The sequence below is a fragment of the Chanos chanos genome, chromosome 14, assembly GCF_902362185.1.
Source record: "Chanos chanos chromosome 14, fChaCha1.1, whole genome shotgun sequence".
NCBI lineage: Eukaryota > Metazoa > Chordata > Actinopteri > Gonorynchiformes > Chanidae > Chanos > Chanos chanos.
Genome location: NC_044508.1, coordinates 4,964,283 through 4,986,949, shown reverse-complemented (window position 1 = coordinate 4,986,949; position 22,667 = coordinate 4,964,283). Strand labels below are relative to the sequence as shown.

Genomic DNA, 22,667 nt, shown 5'->3' with positions numbered 1-22,667 from the left:
TATAGTAGTCCGGTACATCCAAACAACTAAAAAGAGCCTCAAAACAGACGAGGAGACGTTTTAGAATACATGGGCCATTATCACTCCTTGTTAGGACTGTTAAATCGAAACCAGATATTACCTATGTGATAAGCAATGGTATAACTATGTCTTACCTTTCCGACTAACCTCCACAGAATCTCTGCGATTACCTGTCCATAAACTGCAAAAAAGGACTTGTCTAAACAGAAAAAATTGGGCCTACATAAATTACACGGATATTTCTGACGCCCACCTTTGTTGCGATGTTGCCTGGCAACATGGTGGACAAATTATGTCACGTGGTAGAGGTCGAACTTTCTGCACTCCCCCAAAATATATTTTAAAAAATCAACCGATAGAACAATTTTCTATATACTGTCTAAAATTTTCAAATTTTATTTACAACAAGCTTTATTTTACAACCAAGAAAAATAACAGGTTCTCTATATCTACAACAGATTATGCTGGTATCTATTGGCAACCAACAGTAAACAGGACGCAGTTAGTTATCCGGTTACGTTAATGACAGCGTTACAGAAAAGGTGAGGGTATCCTAAGGCGACTTGAACGTACAGTAAAACCGAAATACATGTCTTAAACTGTGTTCACAGAAAAGCAATATTATGCCGTTTTAACCGACTAGTTTGCTTTTACTACATTAAAAACGCCTGTAGCAACATGCTAACGATGTCAGATGTAATGTAACTTATTAAATTGTTACAATTACAGTAGTTAAGGTTGTACAGTTAAAGTTTTAATGTAACGTATTACATTGTTATTAAATTGTTAAATGATATAAACTATCATTTTACAGCCTTTGCTGTAGCTATATGCATGTGCTCAAAGACAGACGCAGTACTATTTTACCCCATCTCCCTCTGTCCCACAGTGACGCTGTTCACAGCTGATAACCGCTAAAATGGATGAAACTGTCAAACCTTTAAGGATTCCTCCTGAAATGGCTATTTATGCGGAGAAACATGAAATATTCGACTTGCTCCAGGTAGTCCGAGAAATCAAATTATATTTCAACATGTCCTATGATATCCATTAGTCAATCTGTGAACTAACTGTCAAAGTATGTGAGCACCCGTACCTAATAATGATAAACTGTGATGCTATATGCTCTATCAGTCGTCACGCTATTATGTCGTCCAAGATTGAAGATAGAATGTCAATGTTCTGTCAAAGATATATCTGTTATTTGTGACTTTCAGTATTTAATAAGAAACCTGCTAGTGGATAAGCCAGAGGATCCTATCCGGTATCTGATTGGGCTACTGAAAAGAGACAATACAGAGGGTAAGAGTTCAGTTGTAGTATTTTCTAACAGCTGTCCGATTTTACTGCTTTCTGATTAAAAATAGAGAAATTATTTGTAATGTAAAACACGTTTTTCATTCATTTATCGCTCGCTTGTTTCGGTTCATTTGGTTTCTTTTATTAAATAAATGAGGGCATGCCACTAGGTGGCAATCTATTCATGACTAAACAAACGCAAACTCACTGAAGCGTCTCCTGGTTCACTGAACGGACAGTAGGCTACGCTGTCTTCCCCCCGTCACAGAATTCTAGGCGCAGTTGTCATCAAAACTATTCATATTAAAAATTAAATAAATAAATAGACGTAAAGAAAAACACAAATGTTTAAGGTTACTGGAATATGTTTGTAAAAATGAAGTTTTTTATACTAAAGCCTGCTTGATAAAATAGTTTGGGGCTAATACGTTTATTTCATTTCGCAGTTCCCAGAGTTATGTTACTTGGTCCGCCGGCATCAGGAAAAACAACTATTGTGAGTAAAGTGCTTTTTTTGCTTTTGTTTTGCTTTCATGCAAACACAGAATAAGCCAAAACGTTTGCTGTTTTTCCATTTTAAATTTTGTATTTAGTAACAATTTGTGACTTAAATTAGACATTGCCTCATTGTCTTAGTGTCGTTATAGACTAGTATTAATGGTGTGACTGAGGGTTAAAATGGCATGGTATAATTACGATATAGAAGTAAGCGTAAAAATATTAACTTCCTCTTGTAAGTACCAAGTATCTTAATTAGAGTTATTTTGTCATTACTATGTTTGTCAGGGTGAAGTTCACTTACACTAGCTGTGGTTCAATGCTCTCTCTGTTTATTTAGCCAAACGCATTATTACTGTTTATAGGTGTATAATTAGTTCCGATTCAAAATCAGATGCCGCGTGAGGATGACGACTGGTGACGCGATCTGCCACATGTGTTGTCCAAAATATGTGTCGTTTAAAGAAAGAAAGTGTGTAATCCACGCTGTACATGACCTGTCTCCAACGTGATATGAATTTACTAAAGAGCCGTGTTCTCAGTCTAAACCTCACCTAACTTCACTGACATGGACAGTGGTTTTATATGGGTTTTTATCCACTCGAAATGCATCTGTTTTTTTGTTTGTTTTGTTTTGTTTTGGCTCTTTTTGTCACAGGCTAAAATGTTGTGTGAAAGCACGCAAGCTGTCCACCTCACTGCCAGCAGTATCCTTATGGATAGCGCTGACCTGGCTATTGAAGAGTACACAGAGCAAAGTCAGGTCAGGTTTAAATATAAGCACGCACATACACACACACACACACGCAGATACACACATACATACAAGAATGCATGCACACACTCATGCACACATCAAACACACATTCTCTCGCTTTTGCATATGTAGACACGCAAACACACCCACCCACAGACATACAGATAAATACACACAAACACAGAGAAAGTAAGCACTGACGCTTTTATGCCCATTTCATCCTTGATATAAAAATGTTTAGTGATGAAAAATGAAAAGATATATGAATGAATAATTACTTGGAATATTTTGGCTGCAGTATCTGACTTAAAGTGAAATCGATATGAAGAAATTCAAATGGATAAACATCTCCTATCTACAGTTCAAGCACTGCATTGCCCTGTTCTACTGTGCAGAGGAACCGATAATTTAGTTTGAAGTGTGTTCATGTAAATACAGTGAAAACTAGTCCACCAGAAAATGAGCAAAGTTCACTGAAAATCCACTGTGGAAATTAAAAGGGTTGCTAAGACAAAAAAAAAAAAAAAAACCCTCACAACCATGGGTCCCTCTGGCTTAATTATTCTAATCATCCTCCTTTGATTGTCCAATGTCTTGAATTTTCAAAAATAGACTTGACCTTAAAAAAAAAGAAAACAGAGATTTTAATTAATTTGATCATAATCCTAATGAAAATAGATGAGAGGTAACAAGGTCTGTGGTTAATTAGTGACCGACTATTGCCTCTGAATATTTACATTTTCAATGACACAAATTTGAATTCATATTCCCAGCTCCAGTTACCACTGAACTATCCTGTGGTTTCATTGTTACCCTGATCGTTGTTGATTTTATTGTTGTTGTTGTTGTTGTTTATATTGTTGTTGTTGACAGTTATGTCATTGTTGTGTTAGCAGGTCCCACGAGAGCTTTGGGTCAAGATGATTCAGCAACGGCTGTCAAAAGTGGACTGCGTGAGAAGGGTGAGAATTCATATTTGCTTGATTGCCATACATCAAAACCCCTGGTCTCCTGCACAGTTCTCAGCATGTGGTCTGTCACGCATGGTTGGCTTGTGTCCAATGCAGATTTAGTGAGACAAGCACACGTCACTGACCAGCCTATCACAGAAGAGCATTCTGTGACTGCTGCTGCGTTGGTGTTCAGTTTGTGACGCTTCACTTCAGCCTGCCTTTATTTGCATGAAAATTAGTTCATACTGACGAGCGAATCAAAAGTGTTAAGAAATGTGAGAAAAAAAAGTGTCACTTTTTTGAGTCTATGATAGACAGATGAAAATGCGTCTAATTATCATTGATGTCTACTATTCTGTTTGTAGATGATAATGTTGCACTACCAAAATTCAGGAACTCCTCTCTTTCGTGGAGTAACTCATTGTTAACGTGTCTACACAGTCAGGAATGCATGAAGCATAGAATTATATTTAGAAATAAACTCGTACTAGCAGCCAAGCCATGAAGTTAAATAGCAGCCTGAAAGATGTTCACGTCCACTTATTTTTCCGTCTGTTTGCTCAAACAGTCCTTAATAAAACAATTACCCATGTGGTTACTGCATACCCCTGGGGGAATATCTATTCGTTTGTTTGTCTCGGAGGACTACGGGCCTGGCGTAGTCAAACAGAGTAAGTCTTTAAGGAAATAGTGAATTAGTGAGTTAAGAAGTAACGGGAACGCCTCCACCTTTACGGGTGATCTTTAGTGTGCTGTCGCGGAGACAGTGGGGTTACGGAGTCAACTAAATCTCCAGTATCGCATCACGCCACCGGAACGTCTGCTATCAAAACTCCCATCGCCCACTCGTTTAATCTGCTCCTCCTCTGATGTGTCAGGTTGTCTCGACGACGTGGAGAAAACAAAGAGATCAGAACTTTTTCTTTCTCTCTCTCTCTCTCTCTCTCTCTCTCTCTCTCTCTGATTACTCTTTTCTAAAACTCTGGAAAATGACTTTACTTTAGCCTGAATACCTGAGTAAACTTTTGCGTTTGGCATCCTTTAACTCGTTCCCTTTAATCTCGGCGGTTTGTGATTAGCGCGCTTTTAATCTGGTAATGGCTGTTTATTGCTTCGGGCAAACTGTCTGTGGGTAGAGATCTTCTCATCATTTCATTATCATCTCTCAGAAATCTGCACGGGCCGGTCTAGGACGAAAGGCTATTTCTCTGTAGCTACGGAAAAGTGACACGGCTTGTCACTTGTTTTTCTGGTGGCACTTTCTTTTGTTTCTGTCACAGACAACATCTCTGTCGTATCTGCAAACACCCCCTCCCCTCCACCTCCCCCCCCCCCACATTAATAGACATAGCAAAAAATGATTGACAGGTGGCGGTAAGAGCTACAGTTGCTCTGCCTAATTGCTGCACGGCCCGTATCTATGTCTGCATGTTCTTGGTCTCATTTTTATCCCCCCGGATTTTCTTTCTTTTTTTTTTTAAATTAAGCTTGAATGTTAATCATTCCTAATCTAGGTCACCTGGTTCATCTCCACCTGTCAAACATTTCTCAAACTGCTGTCATACTTCACATCTCTCTCTCTCTCTCTCTGTCTCTTGTGAGCTTGGCTGCTTGTAAAACTTCAGATTTGTAATCTAGTGGGAAATCATAGAATGGTAAAAAAAAAAAAAAAGATGAAATGTTAAAAAGCACAGGTGATGAACAGAGAATTAACTGAAACATCAACTTAATGAATACCCTTGCTGTCTTGAAAGAAAAAAAAAACAAAAAGATGAACTCCCCCCACGATAATGAGCAGAGAGAAGAGAAAAAAAAAAGAAAAAGATTGTGCAGTGCGAATTTCAGGCACTCACATATCCCCTAATGAGATATCCAAATAAGACTGTGCAGTTTATGTGTTTGCGTTGTTTTAATTCTATTTTTAGGAGAAGGGGTAAATATATAAAAGTTTTGATATTAGCCCTCGGAAACTTTTTTTTTTTTCAATGGCATTTGAAGCTCTTTAAGTTTTTTTTTTTTTTTCTTTTATAATTAATTGGATATGGTTTTGTGGTTTTAATCTCATTATCACAAATTTGTGTTTTGGTTTGATATTTGTGTTTTGGTTTGATATTTGATATTTTGATATTTTTGATATTAAATCTCACAAAAAAAAAGTTACACTGAAGAATATTTTCCCTTACTTCATTAACAACTCGTTTTTGTTTCTGAGAATTAAAATAATTGCATCTATTAATTAAAAATGTGTGATAATACCGACTCAATCAAGCTACATTACTGCTAGTAGCAATATCAATCTGTCTATCTGAATAAATGTAGAATGAATTTTGGCAAGTTCAAAATTAGATGTGTAGTTTTGATAGATTAAACAGTCATCAGACACTTGTCTCCTGCTTTTTCCCTGTGTTCAATTGTGTTTTTAGATGTCTGTCACTAATTTGCTCATTTGTATAAGGTTACCTGTCATTAAACAGGATACGGTCACAAGAAGACCGTTGTGTACTATCTTTCTTCACAGCCTTGAGATCTACCAAAGCATACACACACTCAATGTGTGTTACTCCACTAAAGCACTCAGTAGAAGACATGTCTTTTCATACGAAAAAAAAAAAACCAGTCAGACAATGATTAGCCGATAAGCATTAGGGTGACTAATTGCCTAATTGTCCAGTCAAAAGATGGGGGTGTTACGGAGAGGCCTTGCTTGTGTGTGGTGTGTGTTTTGGGGGGGGGGGTTGAGCCTTTTGTGTTTGAGAGCAGGGCCCAGACTGTCAGGGTCTTGTCCATACAGTGGACCCCCCAACCCCCCCCTCTTTGCCTCCCCTGCCTGCTGTTGGGTTGCAGGTGACATCTGCTTCACGCGTGTCCCTCCTGTGATTCCATACCCCACTGCAGATGTTGTAGTCCCAGGGTTCTGTCTGAGTCCAAAGCCATGCTGCTTTTGATGTGGGATGAAACAGGACAGAGAGAGAGAGAGAGAGAGAGAGAGGAAGCTTGAGGGGAACAGAGTAGTTGTGTGTGTGTGTGTGTGTGTGTGTGTGTGTGTGCGCGTGTGTGTCTGTGTGTGTGCATTTTTGTGTATGTATGTGTGTGTGTATGTGTGCACGCACACACGTGTGTGTTTGTGTGTGTGTGTGCGTGTGTGTGTGCGTGTGCATGTGCGTGTGTGTATGTGTGTGTGTATAGATGGAAGTGGAGGATGTTCTGAGACCAGCTCATTACAATTTCAATCAGACCTGGCACCTGGCCGCCTGGAATTCCCATCATGCATCAAAACCAGGGTCTCCATGGTATCAGTAGCAGCAAACTCAAGTCTGCTTTACCCTCTCCATATGTAATCCGCTTCCCTGAAACTACGTGCAGAGTTTGGACTGGCAATAGGATGAATAGATATGGACTTTAACAACATGTTTTTGTTCCTGGTCCGATGCTGATGAAATATTCATACAGTCCAGTGTTCCTGCCTTATGAGGATTGCAATGATTTTTTATAAGATTGTTCAAACTCTCTTGCAGATGGTTTTTGGAGAAAACTTTTTTTGGGGGGGGTGGCGGTGGGCGTAGTACAGAGACTGAAGACTTTGAAGGTTGAGCTTTAACGGTATCCCATTCAGACAGAGACTGTTTTGAGCACCTTGCCATCTTTTGAAACTGTTTGCCTCCAGGTCTGTTTTTTTTTTTGTTTTTTTTAAAGTCCCCCTCAAATGTGAGGTTAGAATAGCTGTTCGAACGTAGGCAGGCCGACTACACTGACAGCTGGAGCTTATACACATGTTTGCTTCTGTTTTACATCAACATGCCTGGTTTAGCTAATCAATATTTAATCCAATTAAATATTAGATTAAAAGGAGTAGTATTAAGGGTAGAACGATATCCTGTAGTAACACAGTCTTCCAGTAGGATGACTGTATGGCGTAGAGGGTGTAAAAAGCATTGTCTTTATCAAAGACCTGGCTCTCCTTCTGTGGTTTACGTTTGCCTCCTCAACTACAGTTTGTCGCGATCTTTTGATTGTATGGTCGCAGCGTATGGCTCTGTCATAACCGGAGATCCCGCTCATTTTTAATACGGTTATTAAACTTTCCTGAATGTAAGGAGTGCCTGTGATTCCAGTGTGGAGTGGTACTGACAGGTCACAGGATATTCCGAGCACACGAGCCCCCAACAGTGGAGGTAATCAGTAGCTTAAAGGGGAAAAGTGATCTTGAGGGGAGATTCGCACACCAAGATCAAGCGGGGTTAAGGAAAGGTTAGCTGTCGGATATAGACACTGGGTGTGTGCTTGTGTTCAGCCTCTTTATTTGTTTTTAATTTCCTTACCAGATTTCAACCCCATGATACTAATTTTAATGCTTAACCAAACTCCGCGAACCACCCAGTCTTAACTGTTAATTATCGCTGCACGCACAGATATCCACATGAAGACCAAATGGCAGGTTCGTTTTTTTGACTAGAAGCTAAGATTGTCAGAACACGCCTAACCCGCGTCGCCCCACTGATAATGCTTAGAACTGTAAATGTTTGTTCCTTTTATTTATTTAATTTAGTTATTCACAGCGGTAATAAGTTGCCCCCCCCCCCCCCCCCCCCCCCCCCCCCCAGCCCGCTTCCCCCTTAACAAGCACTTGAGGGAGACTGTTTCCGTGGCTTGTCCTTATTTTCTCGCACCATTGAGCGGGAAGCTTTGGGATTTTGAAGACTATTAGAGAGGCAGGGAGGCTTTTATGTATTTGTAGCTAATGAATGATATGCACAGTGTTTGCTCTTTTTTTCCTTTTTTCTCTCTCTCTTTTTATGGTTAAGTAAGAGCCTAGTGGTGAAACTGGAGAATTTGGCTCATTTTCAAGGTTTTATTGATTTAACTATCCGTTTGCCTCACGGCGAGAGACTCCATACGCCGTCTTTTTTTTCTCAGTTAACGTAAAACTTTATGCATTGATACTTTTACATCTCCTGTGGCCTCATATAGTGGTATATTTTAGATGAATTATACATGGAAAGGCCATTAGTCGGTCTAACCTACTGTTTATTTATTTATTTATTTAAAAAGAAGACTTTTAAGAAGACTGTTTGGTATTATCAAAAGTATTTCTAGTATTTCCGTTATTGCTTTTAAGAAGTTTAACTGACCATAAGGATGGGCTCACTCCGAAACCCGTTTAAGAAACGTTTGTCTAACAAGTAGACGCCAAGGACCGCACTGTGTGATTAATGCCGTTTTGTTTGTCTGCGGGCCTCATAGCCAAAGAGGAACTCAGGGTGTTTGTTTATCCTGAACAACTCATGTAGAGGTCTTGCGTATCACTGCAATGCCTTTACACGGTTATAATGCACTGCACTGACAGGGTTGGATTCTGGAGGGTATCCCGATCTCGCGGGAGGAGGCTCTGAGTCTCCAGGAGGCTGGAATTGCTCCAGAGCATGTGGGTAAGTACCTGCTTGGGCTCGTACTGTTTAATATCTGTATAAACCAGTAGTCCAGACTCACATAAAGTACCGTTACGCAGTTTTGTCAAGTTCTGTTTTAAACTCCGCCACAGAGCATTTTGAATGCAGGTTTGATGGGGAGGTCTTTATTCCATGTTCTCATACTCAATGTGTCTAAGTCTGACATTTGATAAAGTGTAGTACACCTCTTATTTATATTGTGAAGTTAAAAAAAGAAGAAAAAGCAGACCACCATGCTATCACCCGAAGTGTCAGATTCATCCAGGTCTTTATTCCAGTACTAGAATACCAGATTTCCCTATACAGGGATTAATCAGGAACACTGAGAGATACGGGAAATTATTCTTATATTCAAACATCTGGTGATCTTTCTGACAGAGAAACAAAATGTCTAAATTATGACCTCTATGACCAAAGCACATGACCACTGCAATAGGACATGTCAAAACAGATTGACTTAACACACTAGATTGCGTGATATGAAAATGGTCCCAACGACACCTTTATCGTGCGGCGTGTGCTATGACAAATACATCATGGGCCAAACAATGGCTACAGTGGCACTTTGGCTTAACAACATCATAAGTCAGGGTTTGATCCCCACTAGTGATGCTGGAAGCCCCGGACGCTGTCCTGATGGAAAGGAGCCTTGGAAAGAAGATAGACCCCGTCACTGGAGGTACCGTACCATTTGCCGACACCGCGCGCGCGCAAAAAAAAAACTTGTTAGACTGCATCTCATTAACCACAGACCCTAACAATCACAAAGCCTGTGAGCAGAATCTTAACTCTGCTTTTCAGCCTGGTCCTCTGGGTATAGCAAAGCCCAGTGATAATGAATGGAGACCATCAGTCCCAGCAGAGACGCTACTGTGTGGATACAGCTACAGTCGTTTGAATGCGCTTTTTTTTAATAGTCTGTTTTCCGCCCTTTTGTAAGGACACGCACTTTCCAAATCAATAGCTTATAGGGCTCTTATTATTATACTATTCTACATAGACTGCTTACACAACCAGGTACCATTACACTCCTGTGTATAAAACTGAAAAAAAAATAAAAAAAGCTTAACTCTCAGTGATGCTTAAGGGGCCAAGTTTTAGTTTTGTACAAGGAAAGCACTTTCCTTCGAGGTAGATTTTAATGCTATAACTGGTGACTTCATTCTCTCATTGTTAGACTCCAGAACTAGAACCAGCAGCATTGCTGTATAAGTATTTTAAAACATATATATAATACAGAGAATGAAAGGTGTGTGACCCTCCTGCAGACAGAGTTATCTGATCAAAGGTTAAGAGCAGGTCCTGTTTTCACCCTTACTCAGCATTGCTTTTCCTGTGTCTGCAGACGTGTACCATGTTACTTTCATAAGGCCTGAGAACATTGAGGTAACAAGGCGTCTAGAGGGCCCCGTGCCTCCCCCGACGGAAGAGCTTGTCGCCAGGTCGTTGGTGGAGTACCACAGGGAGTCACACGCTTTGGAACGGACCTACCAGAACTGTGTCAAGGTCATCGATGCCGACCAGCCGCACGTAGATGTTTTCGCTCAAGGTCAGAGCCATTTACAGTGTAGACAAGTAACATGCTCGGAAATATTCTCTTTCAAGGCATCTGAGGAATAACCTCATTATTGTTATTATTGTTGTTATTGTTGTTGTTGTTGTTATTTTCATCATCAGTATTATAATGATTATTGTTATCATTTATATGGGTAGCACTGGTCTTGCTGAATGTAGCATTTTTTAGTTATGCAGTCCGTAAATCATCTGAGTAGATCCTTTAAAATAGACTGATTTTGCAGTTTGTTAAAGTGTGAAAGCGTTAGAAGCAGTACATAAATAAAAGCACGATTACTTACGAAGCAGATACAGGATTTTGCACTGACTAGAGCACTGGATACCAGACCAACAACCCGCTGGCATCATACAAGTATGAAAAACACAGACACAATGTTAAATCTGTGTCAGTTAAATCTATTTCAGCTTAATGAACTCTGTGTTAACCTGTGGCATATGTCTACATTTAGCATATTATGTTTTCAAAACTTTAAAACATATATATATATATATATATATATATATATATAAACACACACACACATACATACATACATACGTACATACATATATACGCACATACATATTATTGAGTGATTCTTGAGAAGTTTGGTCAGTCTAACCATTGTTAGCACCTGTAATCACAACTGGGTCTGACTTGGTCCCCACGACACAAACTTCTCCTAAGATGACATATAGTGCACTGACAAAAGATCAATACACATTTACGGGTTTGCACGTGGTGAAGTGAAGTGAAGAGCGCTGCCCCTAGTGGTTGGAAGACCAAAATAACACATGTCCATAAGAGGCAGTGATTGCTCTCTCCCGTCAGTGTTGCTGATGGTTCAGCGGGAGTTTGCCTTAGGCAGCGCTGGAGGTGAAAACTGTCCCCTCTCGCGTCTTAAGGAAGGGCGAGCGCTCATCAGTGACGCCGTCAAAGCCATCTGAATACAAGCTGTCGCAACAGTGCACTGCTCAAATTGACAAAATAATGTTGTCACTTTTTTTATCGATCTTTTTTGTGTATGAGGCTAGAGAGCTTTTGGCTACGTGAAATGCTTTTTTGTAGCTTCCAGAGCCTTGAATATCTGGGCACATATTGTATATTTTGTTAATTTGTCTGTGAACTAAACGCTTCTGTCTCATCTCAGCTGGAAACAGAGGAACAGAAGAGAACACATATGCAAGCCCATACTTTGTTTCAGTGATTTTTAAAGCGGATGCCGATAAGGTCGTTTTAATATTAAAACAGTATTACAGAAATACGTGACGGAAAAGTCTCTAATGTGTGCGACTTCATCCGCACCAGAAGCACAGCGGCCCGACGTATATTGATATACTGTAGTCGCCTTCCGCAGCAGTGAAAAAAAAGGCATCCTGTCTAATCACTGTTATGCCAGCGCAGTGTGTAATCTCACTGAGCATGGAAATTAGGCATAGCGTTCCCTTCAGACTGTCAGGAGAGCTTTCAACTATGCGCTTTCTCCTTTATAGCTTTGCTATTCGGAATGCGAGCTTTAGAATTTGTGTCGTTATTATGGCTCGATTTATATTTAATCACATCTGATTTGCTTGATTGAGTTAAACGGAGGGAATTTAAAAGGTGTAGGAAATAAAGCCCGTGGTGAATGTTTTATGAGCCAGAATTGCAATGTAAAGTGTTATAAAGCTGTCACCTTAAATATTGATTATTGCTAATTTGGAATACAGTTTGATTTCGCTTTCCCCGAACATAAGCCTTTAGCGCCTTATTGTACTTTACATAAAAGTCATTCATCACCGTTGTTACGTACCAATTAGCGGCGAGGAACGCCGAGACAGAAAGTCGTTAGTTGTAATTAGGTCGATGTTAATTATTTGCACAGTAAACGCGAGGCCTATTGTACCTAACACCAAACAGCATTGTTGTGGAGAGGCCCAGTTGAAAACAGATGTTAGCTTCCCTGAGAGCGTTGCTCTACAAACAAATGCTCGCGCCTACTTGAAAGGCAGCCTCTTATGATTTATTGATCACACTTCTTAATATCCTAATTAGATGAGATAGCTGTTTATCATGCAGGCGAATGGTGTTTAAAAGGACGGGCTACCCTCACTTAAGTGCAATTAAACATTTAAAAGGCCTTTTCAGTGCTCTTATTGCTCATTATATTGTGGATTCTTAATGTTCAACACATTATCCGTCTGGTATAGGATAAGGCTCCGCTCTTGCGCCTTTTTCTGCACTTCTGTTTTTAGATCGACGCGTTACAGTTATAACGCAATATTACGGACCAGTAATTAACGGACGTCCGTGACGTATACTTTTGTTTTGTTTTATTTTGTTTTGGTTGTTAAGTGGACCAGAGCTGATCTGTGTGCGTTTGCGTTATAATCTATCGCTATCTTTGACAAAAGTAGACCAATTATATCATTGATATACATGTATTAAACCCGTGATATGTACACATTATGCGCTGTTAAGCTAAAGCGAATTCGCTGTAATTATTTATTAGGCTCATTCATTAGTTGACGCCGCTCTTTATCATTGACTGGAAACAGATTACATTCGCTTTCCCCATGGTAAACACACGGAGCACAGGCCACTGCCAGGGGGAATAAAGACACATTATATAACAGTATTGTTTAAATACCCTCGCTCATCACCGAGATACATCAAGACTTGCTGGGGTTTTGATACTGACTTTATTTATTTATTTATTTATTTATTTATTTATTTGTTTGTTTGTTTGTTTGTTTGTTTATTTTTACGGTCCCCAAAGCGCTGAGGTTCGTTCTCTCCAGACACCGTTCTGCAGCCCCCCACACTCCCAGAATCCTTCTCTTCGGACCCCCTGGATCGGGGAAGAGTCTTCAAGCCAGACTTCTCGCACAGAAATACAAAATAATAAATAGTAAGAGATTATCTTTTTCTTTTAGCAATTCTGTGGCTTTTCATCTCTCTTGCAGTAGCCTAATCTGATATAATTTGTATTATTTTTTTCATTTTATTACTTAATTAGCGAATAAATGCTATTTGCAATTTTTCTTTTTCTTCGTTGGTTCTTTTTTTTTTTTTAAACCTCATTTACTGGATCATTTGTACCATAATTTTGTTTGTGATAAGTGCTTCATTCCCAGTGTTTATTTTTGTGCCAGATTTCTTTTTGTCTCTCCTCTATGGTCTTAAGTTCTATCTGGCTTACATGTTGGCTTCTGGTGTCTTTGTACTAGCAGCAGGCTCAATGATCTGTCTGTCTTTTCATTCTGTTTTCTTTTGCACTCTTACAATTCATGTAGCGTATTTTGTTTCTTTAAAATTTAAAGCCTCTTTCTCTTTCTCTCTCTCTCTCTTTCTCTCTCTCTCTCTCTCTCTCTCTCTCTCGGCAGTTTGCTGTGGGAAGCTGCTGAAAGCTGTGGCAGCAGATGAGAGCAGTATGGGCCAACTCATTAAACCTTATCTGGAGTCTGGAGAGCAAGGTAGACCCTACATATCCACTCAGACACACACACACACACAAACACACATGCACGCACACATACACACGCACACACACACACATGCGCACACGCACACGCGCAAACACACAAAAACACAAAAACACATACACACATACGCGCACATACACATACACACGCACGCACAGGCGCGCACACACACACAGAAACACGCACACACTCACACATGCACATTTATACACACATACATGCACGCACATACACACACGTGCCCCCCACACACACACGTGCACACACTCAGATACACGCACATACACAGACATGCACACACACACACACATGCACATTTATACACACACACGCACGCACATACACACACACACACGCACCCACACACATACACACGCACACACGTGCGCGCATACACAGGGGAGAAGTACTTCTCACTCTTCTCTGTACTACCCAAATTCAACAACAACAAAAACAGTGATAACAAAATGAATGTAAAAAAAGCATACATTTTTTTCCCTCTCCATTTGACCTTCACTGACATGGATCTGTTAAAAACATGGATCTGTTAAAAACAATCTAATGAACCAGATTCCACCACTTCCCACCTTCTGTTTTTTTTTTTTTTTTTTTTTCATATTCTACACTCCTTTATCCACCCCCCTCAGCCCCCATCATCTCCTCCACCCCCCACCTCCAACCCACCACCCTAACCATCTGTTCACCACAGTCAGTCAGGAACACAGCTCTGAGTGGAAAAACGTGTGAGAAAGACGGATATGGTGTAAAGGCAAATAAACTGAGAGGACTGTGTATAATTGACCTAGGACCCTACTTCTCAGTCATGACCAGTTAGCTTAATCAAACAGACCACGCCCCTCAGAGACTCCTTAGTTTCCCGTGCCTGCCAATCAAACGCCTTATCCTAGCACCGGCCTGCACAGTCGCCTTGAGCAGGTTTTTATTAATTTAATAAACATCCCCCTGAGATGGCAGGCTAAGAAAGTGTGTGTGTGTCTGTGTGTGTGTCTGTGTGTGCATGTGTGTGGGCAAACCTCCCTCATTAGATCTAAACAGCAACATACTCTTTACTCACTCATACAGGTATACACACACACACACACACACACACACACACAGACACAGTACCTTCTGTGCTATTGCACTGCTGACTACTTGTGATCACTTGTGTTTTGACTTGTGTGATAAAACAGATCCAACCAGTACACAGCTGTGCAGATCTAAAAACACTGCCATGTGCCAGTGGAGGTTAGATACTGGACCATTATTTCCAAACACCAAGTGTTTTCAGAAATAGTGTGCAACCTGATTCCACTTGTCGTTTAAGACAAAATTCTGTCTAGCACATACATAACCACATGCTGTGCTACAGAGTACTCGAGGCAATAACTTCTTATGAGTGGAGTACGGCGCTTTCCCTCGAGGATTTGGTTTGGTGTGTGTTATGAGAGATTAAAATCAAGATGTTATGAAACAGGTTCTTCTATAATGCACTGACTAACAATCAGCTGGGAAGAATGGATGATTTCCACACAGACGTGTCTTTAGCCACGCACACACAAGCCTGAGAAACACCCCAGGCTTGACCATGTCTCGCTCACACTGTCCCAGCTGCTTACCTTTATGAATCTATGTTTATGTATTTTAGATAGGGAGAAAAAAAAAAAAAACACCCAGAAAAAGCGTATGCATGGAAAAAAAACTGCAATGTAAACGTTATGTTAGCAAGTGCTCTCTCTCTCTCTCTCTCTCTCTCTCACCTTCTCTGACTCTCTGTGTCTTCAGTTGTTCGTATTGACAGTGAGTGGTACGGGCAGAGGATTCTGGGCTAAATTATTTACCACTTGATTAATGGACTCACTGTGGTATAATTAGACAGCGGAGAGAGATGGTGGCTAGTGTAACCAGTGCAGTGCTTCAGGGATTTAGGGACCACGATTATTAAGGAAAAGGGGGGAAAAACAGGCTTATGAAAAGTAAGGAGAGGCAGAGGGAGAAGCGGGAAGAAGACCTCTGCAGGCTGCCTGCCATTTTTTTTTTCCTTTTTTTTTTTTTTTTTTTTTTTCTTTTTTGAAGCTGCTTCAGCTAGCGCGAGCGAGCGAGCGGCTAATTCTTTGATGTGGAAATTGGACGGTTTGAAATCGTCAACTTTAATTTTTCAACCGGCGTCGGGGGGGGGGGGGGGGGGGGGCTCCCACGGGAACGGCCGCACTTTTTCCTTTTCTTTTCTTTTCTTTTTTTCTTTTCTTTTTTTCTCTGTCCTGCACTGGTTTGTGTCCTCCTCTGTTATTCCTTTTCTCTTATTGCCTTCAGTTTTTCCTTTTGCCGCCTTCATCCGGTAAAATCTTCCAGTGGTGTCGAGCCGCTCCTTTCTCTCTCTAAGATTTGCAGCAGCAGCAGCAGCAGCGTTGGTTTAAATCACTCACCCGTGTTGCCTGTCGGAGAGTCACTTAGTGCTTTTGTACTCAGAAATCAACTGACACACTGTCTTCAAAAGACACATTGTACAGACATAAATTGAAATGATGATATGTCCACTAATGATTAATGTTTTTCTAAATCCACAAACCAACTGTCTTTGATAATATCAGCTGATGTTAAGATCAGTGGTGCTTTGCACAGTGTGTGTGTGTGTGTGTGTGTGTGTTTCCTTTTTAAATCCCATGGTTTTAGTGTGTGCTGTCTTGTACATATATAGCATACATGATTGTAGTGACATTTCTTACAGAAACACTGTCTGTTTGAATCAGGGTGGCAGTGTCTGTCCTCAATTATGTTTTCCCATTGAAGGAAATTAAGTATTTTAAGCTTTTTGTTTGCTTTTGTTTTGGTATTCTTTGTTTGTTTATCAGAGAGGTCAAGAAAACCTCATTTCTTTTAGAGCTTAAACTTGTACAATGCAGGGAGAGACAAAGAAAAACTCATTTCAAACAGAAGATGTATTTGTTCACTGTGTTCACTCTGCAGACTAAATGTCAGGCAAAGGAGACTCATGACTGGTTTACCACGTAACCCCGGCAACAGTCATAGATATCATGATGTAACTGACATGTCTTCTTCTTATCAGTCTTTATCAAATCATTAAGAGTTTGAAACATTATCAATACAAGAATCGTGATTCAATGAAACAAACAAACCAAAAAAAATAAGAAGAAAGAAACACATTGGAAATCTGCACCGCTGATAAATTACAGGCCACTCTTGGCTGCGCCCTCCATGCAAAAATAGTCTGTAGACCTCACTGGGACTTTCTGGTGACAGTAAGAAATGAAAAGAACAGTAAAGAACAGTAAAGAAATGTGTTTTTTTTTTCTTTTCCCGCCCTGTTTCTGACCCGGTACTCGTAGTTCCGGACAGTATGGTACAGCAGATCCTGACAGGGCGACTGAGCCAGCTGGACTGCACCACTCACGGCTGGATACTGCACGGATACCCCAGAGACACGGAGCAGGCGGAGAGACTGCACGAGTCCAACTTCATCCCAAGCAGGTAGTTCGTCCCTATTCGGCCCTCCATTAATCTCAAATCCTCTACATCTAAAACCGCGATTGACTGCTTTATTCCAAGTCACTGTATTGAAACGCAGTTGAAAAACATCTCCACCAACAGCACTACTCTGCTTCTCAAATCAAAATCCTAGGCTGAAATCCTATCAGTGTGTCAGTGAAGAGAAGACTACAGGAAAGAGAGGATTTGATGAGAAATGAGGGCAGCCTTCTTGTTCTTAACCGTGTAGCTCTTGTTCAGTTTGATGTGCAACTCGGCAATTATCCCAAATACTGCGATCTCTTGGGTTCGGATTTCTGCCTCAGATTTTCACGAACCGCATATCCGATGACACTCCTAGATAATACGGTATCTCTTGTGTGTTAATGTCTGAACCAGCGGAGACCCATCAGCAAATGGGCTTCGACCCACTTTAGTGCACACACTGGGCTCTGGGCCAGAACCAGGAGCCTGACTCGCTGCCTTACTGCTCAAGTCTTAACCAAGATAACATTCCAAAACCATTCTACTGAAGATTTGAGCTCTTGTGTGAGTTATCTTACGTGTTTGGAGCACATATACATACAATACCACTCACTGTGGTTATGAGGGCTTTTATTGGCTAGTTTTTATAGGCCAGTGCTTCTCTTCTTGATTTTAGTTGTTTTAAGCCTGAAGGTTGTTTAGGACGTGTTTGGGTGGCGTTATCAATGGCTTTGCTGAAAGCTCATCTTCACTCAAGACTCCTCATTGGACATCATACCATTCCGATGATGATTATGACCTCATTGCTATAGCTCCTCCCACTCATCGCAATCAAACATCACCAACCACTGATGAAGATGTAATTAGAAACTGGCTCAGTTTTCCAGTTCTTTTTCTTGCTTCCCTGAAAGACGCCTCGGTTCATCCGTTAGCAGACCCCTTTTAGCATGGCTGCGAACGGTGAACGGCGAGGGACTCATTTGCATAGCATTAGCGTAATTGATTTGGTCGAGACTGAAGGTGAAACAATGAAGAGGTAACGTTACAGACGAGTCCGCCGGCTCCGCTGCTTTTACCCTTTTATTAATTAACAGCTATCTGGTTACCTAGGGCTTTAGCATAGATGAATATGCCGGAGCCTTCGAAGCATGGAGCCAGGGTACGACGGGGGCCGGGCCAGGCCGGGGGCCGGGCTGAGGGGGCAGATAAAGAGACCGAGTCGGCTTGACACACCCGAGGGGTCGGACAAGGATCCTCTTACCCGCTTCCGTGGAGAGGGTCTCCTGTAACACTGCCCCGTTCGGATTCGCCGCCCCCCCGTTTCATCCACCGAACGAGACGTTTAAGACATTCAGCTGAGGTTACAGCGTCTTGGCAACCTGCTCGCCCAATGAGAACTGAGACGGATTGGAAACGGATGAGTGCGTTCTTGCAAACCTTTTTTTTTTTTTTTTATTGCGTGTCAGGGGTGAGGCAATAAAAACGAGGTTGAGAATCTCTCCCAGAGGTCTCAGGTGCTATGGCTCCGCCAGATCACAGTCACAGTCACTGTCGAAGATAGCGCACTCTTTTGTCATGTAAAGGAAGCTACCTGATCCAAGAGAGAGAGAGAGAGAGAGAGAGAATAAAAAAACAGGACAAGGGAAAGAAAAGGAAAGAAAAGAATCCTTCGAGATAAACTTCCCGACCATCAGATAATTGAAGAAGCCTTTCCTCCGGTTTCCTCTTTGGTGCAACTGTCTGATCAGCTTTCACAGGATGGTTGGTCATGATGCCCCCCCCACCCCACCCCACCCCCAAAAAAAAAAACGCTCAAGTGAGTTTTAACATTCGGAAGGAGGTAAATGCACTGGTGACACTTTCTCACAACTTTATGAAAATATATCATGAAGTACAGAGCTTCATAAGCAGATACTCATTCGAAGAGGTTATGCATAGCAGCCTCTCTAGCCGCATGCTTGTGGATTATACCCACATATACATACATGTACACAACACACTCACTTCCCTCCCTTCACTAACTCACACCCGTGCCCCCCTCTCTGCAAGACTTTAACTACAGTCCAGTTTGGCCAGTCATCAGCATCTTACAGCCCCAACATGCTCAGAAACAATCAGTCTTTGGGAGCCCTGAAATATGCATGGATATCCGTGACAGACAGATAAACCAGGGCAATTAACCGCGTAATCCAAGAACGTTTCAGCCAATCACCTAGACCCTCCCCCCTCCCCTTGGCCTGCCCCCTGTCCTTCCCTGTCAGTCTGGTCCCGCCCCCCTCCCAACAACACCTTCTCCCCCTGCCACGTCGTTGGTCAGTCTAATGCTCTCTATTACTTAACTGTGTTTTATGTGTCTTCCTGCCATCAAATCAAGCAACACTTCCTCTAATTGGCCTATAAATTATACAACATGGGCAGGCATTATAATTTAATCAGAGGTAAACATTGCCGAAGCCGCGTGTAAGGAATCTACCCCTCATTAATTTCTTAATTTGGGTAGATGGAAATGGAGGAAGAAAGATAGAGAGGGAGACAGTGAGACAGAGAGAGATAGAGAGAGGAAGAGAGAGAGAGATAGAAGGAGGAGGAATGAGAGAGAGAGATAGAGAGAAGAATGAGAGAGAGAGAGAGATAGAAGGAGGAGGAATGAGAGAGAGAGAGAAGAGTGAGAGAGAGAGAGATAGAAGGAGGAGGAATGAGAGAGAGAGCGGATGCGAGAGAGGCAGTAGAGAAGAGACGACAGATGGACGGAGTGAAGTGGATCATTTTTAGTGCAGAGAGGGATACATAGGAACGAAAGGGTAAAAGTTATCTCTCTGCCTGTTAATGAACCTGCAGTACAAATACCGCTCGATCCACTCCCTCTGCTTCTCTCTCTCTCTCTCTCTCTCTCTCTCTCTTTCTCTCTCTCTCTCTCGCTGTCTTATTCACACACACACACATGCTCACACACACATAAGATCAACCTTATCTTGCATGTTGTTCCAATCATTTGTAGTTGCTCAAGACTGGCAGGGGCTTGTTAGTACCTTAGGTTTTAGTCAGCTGTTTGGTTTGGAATATCAAACCAGCGTGCAAGTAACATCTAAAGTAAATCATTTCATCCTGTGCCCCTTCACAAAAGAGGCAGAGCGAAACGGAGTGAGAGAGAGAGAGAGCCAGAGAGAGAGGGAGAGACAGAGAGAGAGAGAGAAAGAGGAAAAGAGGGAAAGAAAGAGAGAGAGAGAGAGAAAGAGAAGCTGCCCACCCCTTTGCAGTCTCTGCCCATCATGCTTTTTTTCTCCTCTGTATTTATGAATATTTCATGAAGCAGCATAAATATTAATTCTAATAGCTGTGTCGAGTACTTATTATTTCTTTTTCTAAAAAAGACAAATATTCATTAAAAATTTAAGGAAACCTTCTCTTTTACCTGAAATAATTGAACAGATGTACGCAGAAACAGAAGATAGAAAGATAGATAGATAGACAGACAGACAGACAGGGCAAGGGAAAGAGAGAGAGAGCTGATATGGCTGAAAGTCGTATGCTTTGTCCATTAAAATCGCCTTTAACATTTCTGTGCTGTTATTACCAGTATCACTGTATATCAAAAGGGAAAGACCTCTTGACTCAACGTTCTTTTTTTGTACTGTTCTATGATCCAATGCTTCCCCGCCATCAGAGGCAAGCATGGCTGATGTTTTGGTCCAGTCTGGTTCTGGAAGCTTTCTTTAGCGCAGTGTAAAAATTGCATGACACAGCGACTGCCGCAGAGAGGTCGCCGTCCTCAGGAGACCTATACGCGACCGAGGACTCGTAACGGGGTACGTTCAGACCAGCCGATCTGATTGGTCACCTTTCCACCTGACCGGTCCATTAACGACACTTTTGTGTCTGGACATAGCGCGCTAGGACAGACCCCTGGGTGGAACTCCCAGCATTCCTTTGTGAAGGTCTTTCTCCCACTCTCTGGAGACGTCTCTCCCTTTTCCATTATTTTTCTCATAATTTATTCAGTTTTGATCGCTTTGATATGAGAGTGTGACGGTCTGTGCCTCTGAATGCTAAATGGACACCCGCCTTTTGTTTTGGCTTTCCGTCCCCTTCATGAGGAACCCTCCGTCGTCTGTCTAGTCAGACCTTGGAGAGACTGTAACTTCAAGATGTAAGAGAATAAAATGTGGACTATTTTCGGAGGAACCGTTTTCACACCTCTTAAAACTTTCCTCCGTTACCATCTGATCTCTATTATTTAGTGATTATAATATGAAGGACCTATTGAACACACAGCATAATTAACATGAAGCCTAACTCCATGGATGAGTTGGTCAGTGGTATAAACCACTTAAGGTTCCCTCAGTGAGAAATCTGTCTCAGTCATAATCCAAATGTCTCTCTCTCTCTCTCTCACACACACACACAGGGTGTTCTTCCTGGAGATGACAGATGATACGGCCATTGAACGGTTAACGCTGAGATCAGTCGACCCAGTTACAGGAGACAGGTGAAGAACATCTTTATTTAATATCATAGTCTCTACTCTGACCCAACATACTTGCTAATCTCAACCGTTACGACCACGCCGGCTTTTGTGGTCTTCCATGGTTTTTGTAGCTAAGTCGTAAAGTTGTCGTACACATTTTACTCCAAGAAGCTCAACCTCCAAGCTTCCTTTCTCACGCTTTGCCGTTTTCTTTATGGGCCGTGTAGGTACCACTCTCTCTACAAAGCCGCCCCCAGTCCAGAGGTGCGGGCCAGGCTGCGGACTGACCCAAAGGACTCAGAGACTGCGGTCCTACGCAGGCTGAGGGAGTACGGAAGCCGTGTGTCTGGCCTGCAGGCCTTTTACCCAGACGCCGTCCACCTCAACGCCGACCAGGATCCTCACACAGTGTTTGAGGCGCTGGAGAGTCGCCTGGTGGGACGACTCCCCAAACAGCTGCCAAACTGAAGACAAACGAGAGGAGTTTATGATGCTTGTAGATAATACAGACGTCACTCCGGACAAAATATGTATCGACATACGGGTGTAATCAAATAAGTATCGCGCTTGATTCTCGTTGAAGACGGTTGCTTGTTCATTTAAGCAAAAAGTGTTTCTTTATTTGTTGTTGTTGTTGTTGTTGTTCTCCTATTGTACCGTTTTTCATTTTATCTTTGAATAATTAACAACGATGTGTGGTTCATGATTACGATTACAACACGAATGCAAAATGTGAA

At 41.6% G+C, this 22,667-nt stretch overlaps 1 protein-coding gene across 1 annotated transcript; it reads left to right on the top strand.

The window, feature by feature from the left end:
* The first annotated feature begins 940 nt into the window (after positions 1 to 940).
* On the top strand, positions 941 to 22,398 carry ak8 (adenylate kinase 8). Its single transcript, XM_030791976.1, has 13 exons — positions 941 to 1,024; positions 1,239 to 1,323; positions 1,767 to 1,816; positions 2,477 to 2,581; positions 3,469 to 3,537; positions 8,873 to 8,954; positions 9,583 to 9,654; positions 10,321 to 10,524; positions 13,289 to 13,420; positions 13,896 to 13,985; positions 17,342 to 17,483; positions 21,871 to 21,951; positions 22,158 to 22,398. Exons 1-13 carry the CDS (start codon positions 941 to 943, stop codon positions 22,396 to 22,398), a joined length of 1,437 nt encoding a protein of 478 aa, XP_030647836.1.
* The last annotated feature ends 269 nt before the right edge of the window (positions 22,399 to 22,667 follow it).